At 39.7% G+C, this 17,363-nt stretch overlaps 1 protein-coding gene across 2 annotated transcripts; it reads left to right on the top strand.

Moving 5' to 3' along the window:
• Positions 1-255: 255 nt before the first annotated feature.
• Positions 256-16,739, top strand: COPB1 (COPI coat complex subunit beta 1). 2 transcript variants are annotated; one of them, XM_048949025.1, is made up of 22 exons: positions 256-413; positions 2,403-2,554; positions 3,240-3,469; positions 4,212-4,381; positions 5,076-5,190; positions 5,866-5,958; positions 6,193-6,330; positions 7,321-7,440; positions 7,852-7,959; positions 8,051-8,197; positions 8,429-8,574; positions 9,498-9,594; positions 10,005-10,165; positions 10,329-10,449; positions 10,872-11,099; positions 11,265-11,444; positions 12,593-12,737; positions 13,224-13,343; positions 13,793-13,938; positions 14,480-14,569; positions 15,091-15,246; positions 16,408-16,739. In XM_048949025.1, exons 2-22 carry the CDS (start codon positions 2,464-2,466, stop codon positions 16,465-16,467), a joined length of 2,862 nt encoding a protein of 953 aa, XP_048804982.1. In that variant the 5' UTR covers positions 256-413; positions 2,403-2,463; the 3' UTR covers positions 16,468-16,739. The 2 variants fall into 2 exon arrangements, with proteins under 2 accessions (XP_048804982.1, XP_048804983.1); XM_048949026.1 differs by lacking the exon at positions 256-413 and adding an exon at positions 504-819.
• Positions 16,740-17,363: the final 624 nt, after the last annotated feature.

Here is a 17,363-nt window from a genome sequence, read left to right as displayed (position 1 = left end):
CCTACTGTCTTTAGCATGTAAGGACAAATGGGATTAAATCGCGTTTTTGGAACCTACCGTGGCTTTGGGAGGTGGGGAAAAAACAAAGCTCCCCCGTTTGGCGGGGCGGTGACGTCAGAGCGTCAGAGCCGGAAGGCCCGCCCCTGCTGCTCACGTGATGCCGTCCTCGTGGCGCCCCTTCGCTCCGCCCCTGTCGGCCACGCGGCAACGCTGGCGGCGGCTCCGCCTCTTTCGCGTTCTTCTGCACGGAGGAGGCGTGTCCTATCTCAGCCGCCGTAGCGCCGAGCCATCCGGGAGGGAGCGGCTCCACGTCAGCCATCGCCGAACCGCCGCGGGCAGAGCTGAGCGGGCCGAGCCGCGGCCCACTGCCTCCGATCCGAGCGGGCCGCCGCGAGCAGCACCGCCGCCTCACGGTGCGCAGCTCCGCGCCGCGGCACCTCGCGGGGAAACCTCTTCGTAGCCGTACCCGGGGCGGGGAACGGGAGCGGGAGACAGCGGGGCCGCCGCCGGCCTCCTCCTGGCCGCGGGCGTCGGGCTGAGGGCTGAAAATAGCCGGGTGCCGCGAGGCAGAATGGTGCCCGGGGGCTCTCGGCTGTGGGTTGGCCGACCGGCGGGGCGCTTCGCCGCTGCGTGAGCTCGGGCCGCGTCGCCGCGTTACGGAGAGTTGTGCCGTGGGTCTGAGGAGTTTCTGCAGTCAGGGCTGTGTGCGAGCTGCCTTTTGGACGGGCCTGCTGAGCTTCCTCACAGAGCTGAACGCTGGCTGCGCAGCGTTGAGCTCTGCTGTCTCTCCCACCCTCTTGCCTAGAAGCTGTTACCAAGGCAAGAAAACGGCTCTTTGTTTCCTTTTTCTTTCCTGCGAATGCTCAACTTGAAGAATTGAAGCCGTAGAAATACAGAAATTCTGTAACAAAAAGTAACTGGTGTTGCATTGCCATTTTTCTTTCAACTATCTTTTCCAGTACTTCTTACGTTTTGCTGTTTTCTATGTAGAAGGATGACACAGCCCAAAGCAGCACAACTTCCTGCTCAGCCTAAGGTTCTTCAGGTGCCTGTTTGATTGAAAAAAAAGGGGCTTTGGATCCACAGTTTCACTCATTCATTCCATTGCCACAGCTGCTCTCTTTCCTCTGTTGTCAGTCAGAGCTCTGTGTGGAGCAGTGCTTCTTCTCAGGCTCACTGAGCTGGAAATGAATGTTTGGTTTTTTGAATGTTGTTTGCTGAAATGACTGCTTCAAAAATAAAGTGGGATTGGAGGGTTTACAGAGTTTGCATCTCAGAAGTTGTGTCAACACAGCTGTGGAGGTGAGGTGAGATCAGAACTCAGACAGTGTCTTTCTCACTTGGCATGTCACTGACTGCTGTCTTGGATGGTGATGGAACAGCAAACAAGTGTGTGCTTTTGCACTGTTTATTAACAGACTGATGCATAACGCCATGTTTTAAAGAAGCGTCTTCTTTCAAAGATTTGTTAAACTCTGTGTAAGACTTCAAGACAATTCATTGCAGTGAGAACACAGTCATTATTCTGCACGCATTTAGAAAATGCAGTTTTGGACGTGTAACAGAAACTAACAATTTCCTGTGCTCATCAGTGTGGTATCATGGCACTAACAGAGCAAACTGAAACTGGAACATTTTTCCATTAAGAAACAGAGTAGTAAGTTTGGTTAGATCCTAGGCATCAATTACACTAGGAAGAAACAAACAGAAAAAATGAGGATTTAACTTTTTTTTAATCTGAATTGCAGCTTTGATGGGTCTGTAACCCTCAGGTAGTTTTTTCCTCTGTATGAATACTGACCTTCCTCATCAGTTTATAGGGGCAGCTAAAGAGTAGAGTTCCACAGGTCTGATTGTTCTTGGTATGTAAAAGTGTCGTCCTGCTTTCCTTTCCATCTCACTTTTTTCTGTTCTGCCATCCTCAGTTTCCACTCTTACATCTTGTGCCCATCATCATAGCTTCCTCATTGGCTGATTCAGTTTGTTAAACTGGAAGAAAACTCTTCTTTTCCCCTTTTCTTTCACTTAGATGCTTTCAGCTGGCTTTGCACTTTGGGTCAGTTCACCTGGAGAGGTGGAAGAGCACCGGGAAGATAGTGAATATAATAGGGATCAGAGGGATGAGTAGGCAAGGGAAAAGTTGCTGCATCCTTTCAGTGGCAGCCAAATATCCTCCTTCATCTGTAGCCATATTAGAAAGATTTTTCATTTCTGGGTTGTTTTTTCCTTTGGGGAATGTTATGCTCTTGATTTGTTTGTTTGTAAAATGGGAAGGTATTTCAAATGTGGCTTCTCAAGAAATCCAAGCTTCTACAAATCATTAAATCAGCTGGACAATCATTTTTATGTTATTAGTAAAATCTGTTAACTCTGGGATGGCTTTATTTGCTTGGTTTTTTTAGGTTGTCTGATACTTGTGTCAAAATAAACCTTCCACTGAGAAAACATTTGTAACCAGGAGCCATGACAGCTGCTGAGAACGTGTGCTACACGTTAATCAATGTCCCGATGGATTCAGAACCACCTTCTGAAATCAGCTTAAAAAATGACCTAGGCAAGTAATGGACCCTGATGAGAAGGATCATCCATCATTATTCTCACATGGTGTCCTTACACTTTTACTAGAATATTGTTTGCATTTCATAAACTCAGGCAAATAAGTGTTTGTTTTGTTATGTTGATGTTTGAAATGTGTGAATTCTGCTTGCTGTTTGAGAAGTTTGTGATATTTATCTTATGTGACTTTTTGTCCAAATTCTGTGCAGAACTTTTACATCACTTTCAGTCTTTGTGCAAAGCAATAGATGTTGAGGTCTGGGCAGGCTTAGTTAATGAGAACCATATCACTTACTATTCTGTGCACAGCTGTATCTTTCTTGCAGAAGTGGCATCATCAGTATTTAGTGTAACATTACAGTGCATTGGAGTATTCTGATTTGAAATGCTGTTTGAAAGCACTGGAGCAGTGATGCAATCTGTTGAATTCTTTTAATTCCAATACATTGATCCCAAAAATAAGCTTAAACTCCAGGCTTATATATTATACATACCCCTTGCTTCCTCTTTATGCTCTTAAAAGTGAGGGTGTGGATTTTATTGAAATGTTAAACTGTACTCCTTTGGGGAGGGGTTGTATCTTCTGACCAGAAAACAGCTGTTCCTACTAAACTGGGTCACGTTAGCCTTCCTAAGCATACAATTACCTTGATTCTCTTTCTTGAATTTTCTATCCACTCTAGAAAAAGGAGATGTCAAGTTGAAGACAGAGGCCTTGAAGAAAGTGATTATTATGATTCTGAATGGTGAAAAACTACCTGGGCTTCTGATGACCATTATACGTTTTGTGCTGCCTCTCCAAGATCATACCATCAAAAAGCTGCTGCTTGTTTTCTGGGAGATAGTGCCGAAGACCACTCCTGATGGCAGGCTTCTGCAGGAAATGATCCTTGTCTGTGATGCATATAGAAAGGTAGCTTCTTGTTTATTTTACTGCCTATGTTTACATACTGTGTACTTTCTAGAAAGTGCATCGTTTTCTGTTATGTGAAATATATGAAAGCGTCTCACGCTCTGCATTTCCTTGCAAACCCTTTTGTCTTAAAATGCTTCATAGCTGGCTGAAATGTAACCAGCAAACCAACTGCTAAGGAATTTTCACATTTCCTGTTACAATTAAACGTGCAGTGCTCAATCTTATGAAGTCAGAGAGCCTCAAAGATGAGGGGTGACCTCATTACCACCTCGATAGTGTCCTTGGACACACAGTGGGTCAGTAAGAGTAGATGCTCTATGTGGCATATCTTCGTTGCAGTGTGTTTGGGACGCTCCTTCACAAAGATAATCCTTCAGTTTCTGTGGGAATAGACCGCAGGCAGATAACTAACATGCAGTAGAGTCATTCCACTGTGCTGGAATGCCTGCAGGCTGAGCTTTCACAGCCTTAGGCGTCACATACAATACGTGCAGTGCAGCAGAAAAAACTTAGGACTTGCAAGTTTGATTACATGGAAATGCTTGTTTTAAATTTCATGGAACTTCAGTGTTTTAAGAAGATTCCTTTAATGAAAAGATAAAGAATTGTCTTCTTAGACTTTTGGAATTTGCTCCATCAAAAAACTTAACTTGGGAAGAGGCTAGCAAGTGCGTTCACCTGAGCTTTGCAGTTAAACTGTAGCATCTGACATTTCAAATATGCTTCTGGTTGATTGTAGGATCTTCAGCATCCAAATGAGTTTATCCGAGGCTCTACTCTTCGTTTTCTTTGCAAGCTGAAAGAAGCAGAACTGCTGGAGCCTCTGATGCCAGCCATCCGTGCGTGCCTAGAGCATCGTCACAGCTATGTGCGCAGAAATGCAGTCCTGGCAATTTACACCATCTATAGGTAAATGCCAGAATCTGTTTAAAGTACAAAAGACCAAGGCTGTATTTGGAAGGCTATGTTTGTTGGCTTGGATGGCTTGGGAGACCTCATAAATATGTATTTTGATATGTATTTATTATTATTAATTTCTGGTAGCGAGGAGGAAGAGGAGGTTGGTGTGGGATGGATTTTTTGTTTGCTTTTTCCTCTGTGAAGAACTTCTTTGGAAAAGTGGAAGGTGCTGCTTGTGCTTTTGCAGCTGCAACTGAGATCCTTATATTGCAGGTTAATTTGTAAGGGCAAATGCTTTTCTCAGTTATCTAAACTTCATGCACAGTAATCGTTGTCCACTAATATAAACAAAGAAGAACTTTACAGGAGTATAAGCGCATACATTTATTTGAAGCAAGACATCCTTCCTCTACTCCTCTACTCTGCTTACATACTGAATGCTATTGCTTGTTTTTTTCTTATCTAAACACTATAACCAACTGTTCCTATTAAGCTGAAATCATTAGTGGATTAATATTTTAGCTGTCATAACAGCAGACAATTTTTATGCTCACTGAGCTTGTCTAGTTTCGAATGACTACACAAAAGTTCTACTTTGCTGTTTCATGCTCTTTGATTTTCTGTAAACATTTGTGTAGGGTATGCAATTAAGCTGTATTTTTTCCCCCTTATCAGTAGCTTTTTAATTATGATTTTTTTAAAGAAATTTTGAACATCTTATACCTGATGCTCCCGAATTGATCCATGATTTCCTGGTGAATGAGAAGGATGCAAGTTGCAAAAGAAATGCATTTATGATGTTAATTCACGCAGATCAGGTAAGGATACTTGCCCCCAAATTTATTTAGAGTAAATATCTGAAAATGTCATAGGTAACTAGCCAGTAGTTTGTTAGAAGTGTGAACATATTCATATAAAAAAAAATGTATTTGGCAGCTGTACATCATTTGTGGAGTATTCTTTAACTGCAAATAAGTTAATATAGGTTTTTAGTGCTGTCTTCATTTTAAAGAACAGTTGCTGCATTTGAAGATGACTACGTTGTTGCTGAAAACTGTAATTATTTTGTTATGTGAGCCTTGCTGGATTGAGAAGACCTCCTAGATTACCAATCATTTTAATAGCTTTTATAGTTTTATGGGAAAGAAATGGCAAATTCTGTTCATTTGCTATACTGGTGATTGAATTTTGTGCCTGATTACGGTAAGGCATGTCTCATTTTTTTTCATGTGCAGACAGAGTTTATTAATTTGCTCTTCACACTTAATATTTTTTCATAAATTCTTCAAAGCTTTCAATTGAAAGGTTGACTGTGTGTAGTTTTCTTCTGATTGGTGGTATTGGTGAGAGGTGGATGGTTGACTGTATGATCTGTGAGGTCTTTTCCAACCATGGTGATTCTCTGACTCCGTGATTTTTATAATGTGCTTTGCTTTAAAATGTAGCTGAGAACTCTGAAATATCTTGGAATGATTTGCCTTTTATTTGTTTAGGATCGAGCATTGGATTATTTGAGTACCTGCATTGACCAAGTCCAGACATTTGGTGATATTCTGCAGTTGGTTATTGTTGAACTGATTTATAAGGTAAAAGGAAAATATATTGTGATGTATTTAGAAAATACAGGTTCTATTAGACCCCTTAGTAGAACAGTTAGAATACAGCTGGAAAAGGCATTTTGGCCACTTGTGCATGTCAAGACCTTCTAGTATTGCATACTATTTCCAGTTAAAGAATTTTGAGAGCTTTTCAAACTGTGAATGATGCTGCTTATGCTCAGAAAAGGTTGTCACCCTTTGCTTAATTATCTTTGTATGTAGGTCTGTCATGCCAACCCATCAGAGAGAGCTCGCTTTATTCGCTGCATCTACAACCTGCTGCAGTCATCGAGTCCTGCAGTGAAATATGAAGCAGCAGGAACATTAGTTACACTCTCCAGTGCACCGACTGCAATCAAGGTATAGAAGTGCTGTTTGCAGACATTCCAGTACCTACTGGTACACCGTAATACTGTGGGTTATGCCTTGTACTTTTGAAGTCTTAAGGCGGCAGCAAAGTGTGGTTTTTGGCACTTGATGTGTAAAACTGTCTTCAAACCTCTTCTGAAATTGGTCAGAAGATACTAGGACTATATTTTGCAGCTTTGTGGCTGGAGGACTTCATGCCACTTGATGATGGACACAGAAGCCTGTCATTGTGCATAAATACTGTGCAATTTATTGCAGTAGTTGTTATCAACTTGCAGTTTTGTTGACATTCTTAGCAAAGACGACCAGTATTGAAGATTTGCAGAGATTGAATTACTTTCTTTACTCTGAAATGTTATTCTTTCTCAAAGTGGAAACAAAGCTTTGCAGATTTGCATTGATTACTGCTTGACCTCACATTCCTATTTATCTTTGTACTGTTGATTACTTGAGAACACAAAGGAATTCTAAGTTCTATTCAAAAATAGAATATACCAGCCTAGAATAAGAGTAAAAACATTGTGAATAGTAGCTTCAAAAGCTCAGGTGTGTTAATTCTTACATTCTTACCTTAGTGCAGTCATTTTCCTTGAGTACAAATATCATACAGAGAAGCTGTCATTAAAACATCTAGATATGCTAACACTGTCAACTATTTTAAATTAATTTTTATATCCTGTCCTGTACTGAAGATTTGACTGAAAGCATGCAAGGAAATTTACGGTTTTGCTTGAATTTGAAATCAAGTCTGTGCATTGTAAGCTGTGCTTCTTCCTGTGGCGTTATTGTAACAAACTGATGGAGCCATCTTTATGGTTTATCAGAAAGTTTAAACTGTTCTCAAGTTAATTTGGGTGCCAACTCCTTGAATTGTTGTTTAGTAATAAAGTAAAAGCTGTCTTTAACTGAAGTTGTCTCCAAGATTTGCCCAGTTCCCTTCTTTGTTACTTATATAAATGTTTTTGATCCTTTCTAATTTAGGCAGCTGCCCAATGCTACATAGATTTGATTATTAAAGAAAGTGATAATAATGTGAAATTGATTGTGTTGGACCGCTTGGTTGAATTGAAGGAGCATCCCTCCCATGAGCGAGTGTTACAGGTACGTGAGCTCTCTTTTCTTGCCAGCCTATCTGAATGCTTTTCCTTTCCTATAAATTTTCAGGTGTTGCAGTGCAAAATGCCCTTCTAAAATTTAAACCTTCTGGTGATACATCTGTTGAAAATAGCTGGATGGTCTTTTATGTTTAGGCTTGCTGTTACCGTTGCCTGCAATAGCCATGGTAAATGTTGCCATGACTGTAAGGCTCAGTAGCTTGCCTGAGAAGCGTTAGAATGGATGAAATGAGCACTGAATGTCATAAGCTCTAAGATACATTGCATGTTTGTCACTGTATTATGCATTCTGTGTCCACAAGATCTTTGAAAATCACTGGGGACTGGAAATTAGAACTGGAGATGGAGTAATTTGTAGCAACAAAGCAGTTATTTATCTATTTTTTCACTGTTTCAGGATCTCGTTATGGACATCCTCAGAGTGTTGAGTACCCCAGATCTGGAAGTGCGCAAAAAAACCCTTCAGCTGGCTCTGGATCTGGTTTCTTCAAGAAATGTGGAGGAGGTAAAAGATATATTACATGTGTCTCATAACATGTTTTTATTCTCCAGAAAAATACGTGACTTTCCTCAATTTTGTTTGATCTTTCCTGCAGCTTGTGATTGTTCTGAAGAAAGAAGTGATTAAGACTAATAATGTGACAGAGCATGAAGATACTGACAAATACAGACAGCTGCTTGTTCGCACACTGCATTCCTGTAGTGTTCGGTTCCCAGATATGGCTGCAAATGTTATTCCAGTGGTATGGAAATGTTTAATTATATTGTCATTCAATTATGTCCAGCTGTCCCCAAAACCTTCCTGCCTGCCTGTGTAAAAGAATATGTGAAGCTGAGGTTTTTCTTAAAGTGGATTTACACTAAGTCGGGCCAGTTTCCATTGCTGAAGAAATATCTGCATCTGAATGTAGAAGTACAGTGATACAAAGGTAACTTTTTTGTTCTTTGTGTTAATGCTCCCCACGCTGTGCTAGCTGATGGAGTTCCTCAGTGATAATAATGAAGCTGCAGCTGCTGACGTACTGGAATTTGTGCGGGAAGCGATCCAGCGGTTCGATAACCTCAGACCTCTTATCGTTGAGAAGATGCTTGAAGTCTTTCATGCAATTAAATCTGTCAAGTGAGTCTCAGACACGGTATCAAACCAGAGCTGGAGCAGTGTGTGGCTCATTTGCATTAAATGTGTATTGTCATTAAGTATGTACCAAAAGCCTTGCAGCCCATGCGCACGGAAGGTGCAGGAGGTAGATGACCATAGGGAAATGGTTTCCATCTTGCCTTTTTGTCCATGATAGATTGGGTGCTTGTTACGTTGAACCCAGATCAGTTCAAATTCGTTTTTATGATGCTATTGTTAATTGTATTCTATTTGTTAGAGGATGATGTTATTGAAGACCAACAGCAAAGTGATATATTTGTTAAAACAGAATTACTAAGGGAGTGTTGCAGTGGGAATTTGCACTTCTAGGGAACTGGAAAAAGTTGGGCATTTGTCAGAAAAAAAGAGTCCTAAGATACGAATCTGCAAAGCATCTTCAGTACTTGCAAAGCACTCCAGGCTTGGCATTCTGATGGGTCAGTCATATGAAGGGAATTTTTCTGTTTGAAGACACCTCTTTCCGGATATCCCAAATCCTTGGCTCTGTCATTATGTTGTTAGGTGACAAATAAGCCCTGAAACCCTGAAGAACACTGCTATTCTTTAATCTTCATTCAGCCTTCTGTTTTGTCATTTCTCCTACTCGTTTGCCTGAGGTCGTTGGGGAAATTATAGCTGTCTTTGTTAGCATGCAGTGGAGTTGGTTGTGATGGTAATGAAATGTAATTTTATAAATATCAAGCTTCGCACAGATGGAATAAAAAGCAGCAGAGAAGAAATCTTATTTTATATGCTTGTTCATTAGTTTATTGAAGCTGAAAGGATGAATGTTCCAGATCAAACTTGCTTCCTGCCCATCACATCCCTTAGAATTTGTCCATGAATAGCTACCCTTGATGCTGATTTATCAGGAAAGCATGGTTAAATTCCTGTTCTTATTTTAGGATTTATCGAGGAGCTTTATGGATCCTTGGAGAGTATTGCAGCACAAAGGAGGATATACAAAGTGTAATGACAGAAGTTCGCAGATCACTTGGAGAGGTGTGTTTATTTTGTTATTCTAGCTTTTTGTGGTTTATCTTACTACATGCATTGTGCTAAGGAAAGGATTTAAAACAATTAAAATGCAGTACGGAGTTTTGAGCATTATAATCTAATGTTATACTTGCAAGAAGCCAAATGCAAAAACTAGGTTTTGCATTCAGTATTGAATTATTTTTACATAGCAACTGGCATGTACTGAGAATAAAGATTTGAATGCTTCAGACTTAGCAGGGTGGGTGAAAAATTGCTTGTTTCAGATAACTGTGGTGACTTGAACATATCCACTGACAAATGAAGAGTGCTTTCAGTCTTGGGAGCTCTAAGGCACTGCATGCAGCATTGTGAGCTTTATGCACAGCTGTCGGAGGCTTCTATATCCGTGTGAACATTTACCTGTTCGTGTTTAGATCCCAATTGTAGAATCTGAAATCAAGAAAGAAGCTGGTGAGCTAAAACCTGAAGAAGAGGTGACTGTGGGCCCAGTCCAGAAACTGGTGACAGAGATGGGTACTTATGCAACCCAGAGTGCTCTGAGTAGTTCCCGGCCCACCAAAAAGGAGGAGGACAGGTATTTAAGATTTCTTACTAGATCTAGTAAACATTTGAGTTGTTCTGTTGTTTGTTTTTTTTTTTAAGTGACATTCTCTCATGGAGAGTTGAGGGGTTGAGATGATTTACTGTTTTTAAAGTATCTTCTGAGCTAGTTTTCTGATGACTGCCTGTCCTTGTAGACCTCCACTGCGAGGATTCTTGCTTGATGGGGATTTCTTTGTCGCGGCTTCCCTTGCTACCACTTTAACCAAGATTGCTTTACGATATGTGTCACTAGTTCAGGAAAAGAAGAAGCAAAATGTAAGTCATCTATGTGCTTTCACTGTAGTTGCAAAGAGGAGCTGGTTGGTGGGTTGGGGTTTTTTTTGTTTGTTAGTGGGGTTTGCTTTTTTCTTTTTGTTCAATGGATTTTTAAGCAGATACAAAATTGATTAAGTCCTGAATCAAATTCTAGTTACAGGGTTGTGTAATAATAATTTGGGCCAGCTACAGGGTTGCGTAATAATAATTTGGGTCACAAATAGGGCTTGCTGCTTTCCAGCCACCATATCAGAAGTCTCTTAACTCTTGGTGCTTTGTCTCTTGACAGATCCAAAAAAAAAAAAAAAGTCCAGAGATTCCTATGAATTTGATTGATTTGCCCCAGAAATAAGCATTTCTTTAAAGCTTTTTAAAAGCTCAATAACTTCCTTTCATTCTGTTTCATTTGTCTTCCTTCTCAGTCCTTTATTGCTGAAGCAATGCTGCTGATGGCCACTATTCTCCATTTGGGAAAGTCTTCTCTTCCCAAGAAGCCCATTACAGATGATGATGTGGATCGTATTTCCCTGTGCCTGAAAGTTTTGTCAGAATGTTCTCCGCTCATGAATGATATTTTCAACAAAGAATGCAGGCAGTCCCTCTCTCATATGCTGTCAGCCAAGCTAGAAGAAGAGAAACTTTCCCAGAAGGTGAGATATTATGAATGTGTAATCATAAACACTTGGAATTTTTTTTTTAATGTTGTTCACATCCAAGCAGGTCCCAGAAATGTCTCCATTTGACTATGTCTGCTTCAGTCATTCTGTGTTCTGTGCTAAGTGAGGGAATTAATTATGATGTTTTTTTTTCTGCAGAAAGAATCAGAGAAAAGGAACGTGACAGTTCAGCCAGACGATCCCATTTCCTTCATGCAGCTTACTGCTAAAAATGAAATGAGCTCAAAAGAAGACCAGTTTCAGCTCAGCCTTCTCGCAGCAATGGGAAACACACAGAGGAAAGAGGCTGCTGATCCTCTCGCATCCAAACTTAATAAGGTAATCTAATAGTCAGTCTTTTAATTATATACTCTTTCTTCTGCTCATGTGCAGAATCAGCTATGGGAGTTGCATACTGGAACTAATGAATCAGGCTATGTTGTTGATTAGGAAGTCCCATATGTTTGTTGATTAGGGGGAAAGAAAGAGGAAAAAAAATTCATTGTGCTTTATTCCCTTATCATGAGGGAAGAAGAGTGGCAAGGAGGCTCAGTGCTAAGCTGGTGGCATGCAGAAATTGAAATTGTGTGGTGCTTTGAAGAGCCCAGTAAGGTTCACTATGAGAAGAGCAGGGATGTCACAAGTTAAGGACCTTTTTCTTTTCTGCCATGTCCTGTTGACAAGTGTGGTGTATCTTTTTTCAGTTTGTCTTTTTTGCTGTTGGTTATTTCAACTGACAGAGAATGTCTAAAGTGGTTCATAAAACCACAGAATATCCCAAGTTGAAAGGGACCCACAAAGGTCATCGAGCCAAACCTCTGGCTCTGCAGAGAAGCACCTGAGAATCAAACCCTGTCTCTGAGAGTGTTGTCCAAACGCTTCTTGAACTCCAGTTAGGAAAGCAGGCTTTCATTCTCAAAGTCTGTGTAAATTCTTTTTAATGTTTAAAATTACCTTTCAATTTGAAGTCACTGTTTTTCGTTCTAATCTTTTTTAAATATAACACAGCTTTTTAGTTAATGTTTTGGGATCTTAGATGAATTCAGTTCAGAAAACGTTCTATCTGTAAAAGTGTTACGAATTGCAGTATGTCTGCAAAGGGACAGCTGAGCAAAGGATGGATTTAAAAATGCATTTGTGTAAATAATACGGAGGATCACTGTGATTTAGTTGTTAAGTCTTCAGAACTTGTTAATTTTTGAAAGCTTGTGCAAGAAATACGGACTTTGGTTTTGCAGAATGTCACTTAAGCATTTTCTAGACTAAGTTTGTGGTATTTGGCTGAAGTGTTGTTTGTTTTTTTTCTCTTTCTGAGAAGATAGTTATGTGAAATTTAAACCTCCTTACACACCTTTTCTGTTTGATTTGGGGGCTCATATCAAAGAGCAGTGAATTCAATTGTAGTTTATTGTTTTGGCATTGTTTGTCATGATTTCCTATTAGAAAAGGCTTACGAGAAAAATACCTTAAATTCTTTTCCTTTACAGGTTACACAACTAACGGGTTTCTCAGACCCTGTTTATGCAGAAGCCTATGTCCATGTCAACCAGTATGACATTGTGCTGGATGTGCTCGTGGTAAATCAGACCAGTGATACTCTGCAGAACTGCACACTGGAGCTGGCCACGCTGGGTGAGAAGCATTGCTGGGCATTGGCACTGTTTGGTAGAACTAGGGAGTCTCCTACAATTTCTTGCTAGTGGAGTAGGGAAAGCAGCAGTTATATTCAAAATCAAGATGGTACTTTGACCTGTTCTGAGATAGCTCAGTGCATGCAATACTGAACGTTGAACTTTGTTTTTAAGGCACTAGACAGTCGTGTTAAGTGTTATGGTGTTGGCAGTGATTAAAATGCAAGGCAGAAGTGACAGTTTTCTGCTTGTTAAAAGTATTACCAAGCTCAATCCAAAGCCCATTTAAGTCAGTGTTCCCATGTGTTTTCAGTATCCTTTGGGTGAGTACATTTTAACTGAAGTTTTTGATGTAAAATCAACAAAGTAATGCAGTGCAGCTCTGCAGGCATTGCAATTGAATCGCACAACAGTAAATGTTCCAAAAGTGGAATTGTTGTGTACTGGTAACATTCTCTGATGCTCTCCCCCAAATTTATTTAAACAGGTGACTTGAAACTTGTAGAAAAACCATCTCCTTTGACACTTGCTCCACATGACTTTGCAAACATAAAAGCTAACGTCAAAGTTGCTTCAACAGAAAATGGGATTATTTTTGGTAATATCGGTAAGTAGGCAGTGTGTGTGTGTGTGTGTGTGTGTGCAGAATACTGTGTGGGGTATTTCTTAACTGCTCGGTGGGCTCAGAAAGGAATAAATAAAGCACTTTGTACTGGAAAAGGAAATGAAATGATTTGCAATGTATGAATATTTCGTGATGATCTTTCTGAAAGTTTGTATTTTAATTAAAAATCCTGGTGGAGCACACTGCCTTCAGAGTGATTGTCAGCGTGATTATTGAGCCCAAGTCTCTGAATTGAAAATGACCTTAGGCAGCATTGCCTGAAAAACCAATGCATCTATCTTAGAGTTCTGTGGCAACTTGGGGAAAGCACCTGAGAAGGGTAGAGATCAACATGGGGCTGAGCTGCTAGCTGACAAATGGTAACTGGGTACTCTTACTTACTGCAAAATCACTCTTGTAAGCATTAATGTGGTTTGTATTTCTTATTGCAGTGTATGATGTCTCTGGAGCTGCTAGCGACAGAAACTGCGTGGTTCTCAGTGACATTCACATTGACATTATGGATTATATCCAGCCAGCCTCTTGTACGGATGCAGAGTTCAGACAGATGTGGGCAGAATTTGAGTGGGAAAACAAAGTTAGTTTTACTTTCTGTATGTTATTTGGGGTTCTTGTGGGATGACTTGTCACTCTCTTGCCTCTTCCACACTAACTCATTATGTCAACATTATCTCATGTGGTATAAACCCCATTCAGATGCTTCTGTGATACAAGTGATTCTTCCTTATATTGTGTTTAACACCAGGTAACACTAGCTGTATTTGTCTGTGTAGAAGTAGGTGCCTCTTCAAACATATCTGGTGGCCTGGGTTTTTTAAAGATTAGATGTTTGCATTGGATGTTGGTCCTGTCTGTGTGCTTAACTGAGTACCATATGCATCTCGTATGCTTTAAAGACTATAGTAATAAAATGGGAGCTTCTACCCCTGAGTGAGTGGATGGCAGGAGGTAGTTTGTGTGTTATTCCAGTGCATAATGTGGCGTGCAGCTCGCTCTCTCAATGTGTTGCTCCTCAAAGAGAAATGTGATGGCAGTGCTTGTTACAGAGCACTGCAGAAGGGCTTTTGGAAGTGCCTGATATGCTAATTAAAGTAATTGTCCTTTTTCTCTTTGTGCAGGTTACGGTGAATACAAATATCATTGATCTAAATGAATACTTGCAGCACATACTGAAGTCAACCAATATGAAGTGCCTCACTCCAGAGAAGGTGAGCTCTTTGCCTGTAGACTCTTTTGTGGTACAGTTTTTCACTCGTGTGCTCTTTCTGTGTAATTTGTTCAGCATCTGTTAGGCATGTTGTTAGAAATGCTTGTTAGAAGTACAAAATAATATATATAACCAAAGTTCTTAACGTTCTGAAGTGACTAAAAAGCTAATTGTTAACGAATTCTGTGTCATTTCATCACTTGAGCTATTTCTTCTTCAGCAAGAAGAAAATTAGAATGTCTGTTGTAATTTGTAGCAGCTTTGATGGGACTATCTCTTTTTATACAGTTTTCTCAGTAGCTCAAAGATCCTTTCTTCTGTATCAAAATTGGCTTTTCTTTTGACAGTGTATTCTTCTTGCTGTAAAGTGAGATATATGAAGTAGCTATTAAGGTACAGTGTGTGTGTATTACAGCTAATAACTAATACATGGACTGTAGCTGAAGTAAAACTATACCTAAGATGAGCAAGAGTGTGCTTGTAGGGTTTTGGCCTTTCTCATGTGTTCACTTGTTTCTGTAGGCGCTTTCTGGTTATTGTGGCTTTATGGCAGCCAATCTTTATGCACGTTCCATATTTGGAGAAGATGCACTTGCAAATGTCAGCATTGAAAAGCCAATTCATCTTGGACCAGAGGCTCCTGTCACCGGTCACATACGAATCCGTGCAAAGAGCCAGGTAATGCAGCTTCCATTCAGAGCACCATTCCTTCTGGTTTGTAAGAAAACCTAACAGGCACTCTTTAAAAACTTGCAACTTTTTGGGGTGTTCATTAAATTAGGTAAAATTTTGAGAAAAATGTGGGGTAAGATGCACTAAAACATCTTCTCTCCCAGTGCATTGCCATAGAATAGGTGTTTGGAACAAGATTTCTGAATTTGTACCCTTAGCACTGCTAGTAGGATGTTATATTTCATTTGTGTTTAAATAAAGATCAGCTCTCCCTGAGCTTTTGTGATCTTATTCCTACTAAAGTAGATATTTCAGTTTTACAAGAAAGAAGAAGCAAAAACTGAAGTGTCCTAACTGAAGTTTTCTAAAGATATATCCATGTGTCTTAAAAGTTCTAAAGAACTTCCACCTTCTGACTAAAAACTACAAGATTTAGAATTGTTTAGTGTGGAAGCAAATACGGAAGTAGCTGCTGTAATAATAAAAGTATTTTAAACAGCATGCAGCAAAGAATTGTGTTGAAGTTACTACAGTCAAAGAAACCATTTGGTTTGTGATATCATTATGAAAATTTTGGAGTGATTTCATGTTTGTGATACACTTACAGTGACATTTTTACATAAGATAGCATTCAGTTACATTTGCCAGCTTGGTCTCACCTTGAGATCATTGTGTAGATTAGGTGGTTTTATTTGGGCAGTTTCTTTTGGCATTTCTTCTTCAGTTTCTGTGCAATAGTAACATGGTTCTGTGATAAAATTATTTTCTATAGCCTTGATGTATTGAGTACTTCTGTCAGTACTGAGATTTTCAACAGTTGAATTTCAGTAACTATATTGACAGATGTCCTTTCTCTAGTGGGCACATACTTCCAATTGGTGGAAGGTCAAAAAGCTCAAAATTAATTTTTCTTCTTATTTTGAAGGCAGGTTTATTAGCTGCTAACTCTTTGAAGTTTCACTGCTGCAGTAATATTTATCAGTGTGGCCTTTTCCTGGAGTTAAGATGGTATGCACTAGAATTTATGCAGATAGGTGAACAGTTAGATATATTTTGATTCCTATGCCACTAGCTACTTAACATCCTGTATATGGAATTTCCTTTTAGTACGGATAAAGTGGTTTTATTGAAGTACCAGTGTCATAAACATCTTTCTTTTCCTTACAGGGAATGGCCCTGAGTCTTGGAGACAAGATCAATCTGTCCCAGAAGAAAACAAGTTTATAAATTTTACGTAATATCTTTTTGGGTCTTTCACAATTTAACTTTAGATATGTGGCTTTTGGGATCCAGAACATCGTATATTCTTCAGTGTTCTGTAACTGTAGAAGCCAAGCTTTTGAGCTGAAAGCATTCCAGCAGATAACTTACAGGTTCTCCATGGTTGTTACTGAGCAAAACTTTCAATCTCCAGGCTTTTTCCTTGTCCTGGAAGTCATGTTTTCTTTGTCTCTAATATATACTGATGCTCACAGTACAATAAACAAATTATGCCTCTAGTCTTTTGTCTCTTAATGATAAATTTATCATTTGCTGTTTGCTTAGTGCTTAATTTCTGATGGATATTCTAAAGCTCTAAGAAGGTGCTTCTTGCTTTTTGCAGGTATCTGATATAATGACTAGGCCTGAATTGTGTGAATGTGTTTGTGACAATTCATAATCTGGTGTATCTATGGGAATACACATTTGACAACTGAATCAAAGTTGTTTGAATCTAGAACATCTGTGTGTTCTAGATGGCTGGTTTAATAATGTGCTCACTTCCAACATCAGAAAGGGACAGTACTGAAACTTAGCTATTTCCAGCAAGTGGTAGAATCTTAAACTTGGTCAGTTTCTCAAATTCTTTTGAAACGTGATTATCATCACAGGTAACATAACATTTTCAGGGCTGTTGTACAGTGCAAAAATGCTAATGAGTAATGCTCGTATAACTGATTCCTTGTCTGCTCTTCCCAGTACTTTTTGCCATCTAGTTTTTTATCAGTACATATAAGCACTGATGCAGCTGCACAATTCTGGATTCTTAGTGCTTAATCACAAAATAGAAGTCAGCTGCCAGTGGTTATTTTCAAGCCATGGAAATCATTCTGTGCCCAGTAGCCAGTATTTGTGTAGCACAG

The sequence above is a fragment of the Lagopus muta genome, chromosome 6, assembly GCF_023343835.1.
Source record: "Lagopus muta isolate bLagMut1 chromosome 6, bLagMut1 primary, whole genome shotgun sequence".
NCBI lineage: Eukaryota > Metazoa > Chordata > Aves > Galliformes > Phasianidae > Lagopus > Lagopus muta.
Note: the sequence above shows the minus strand (reverse complement) of the source record. Positions and strands in the feature narration are given on the sequence as shown.

Coding starts and splice junctions, on each gene's coding strand:
- COPB1 (XM_048949025.1), top strand. CDS start 2,464: ATGACAGCTGCTGAGAACGTGTGCTACACGTTAATCAATGTCCCGATG. Junction 14,570..15,090: donor AGTGCCTCACTCCAGAGAAG/GTGAGCTCTTTG, acceptor TTGTTTCTGTAG/GCGCTTTCTGGTTATTGTGG. Junction 15,247..16,407: donor GAATCCGTGCAAAGAGCCAG/GTAATGCAGCTT, acceptor TTTTCCTTACAG/GGAATGGCCCTGAGTCTTGG.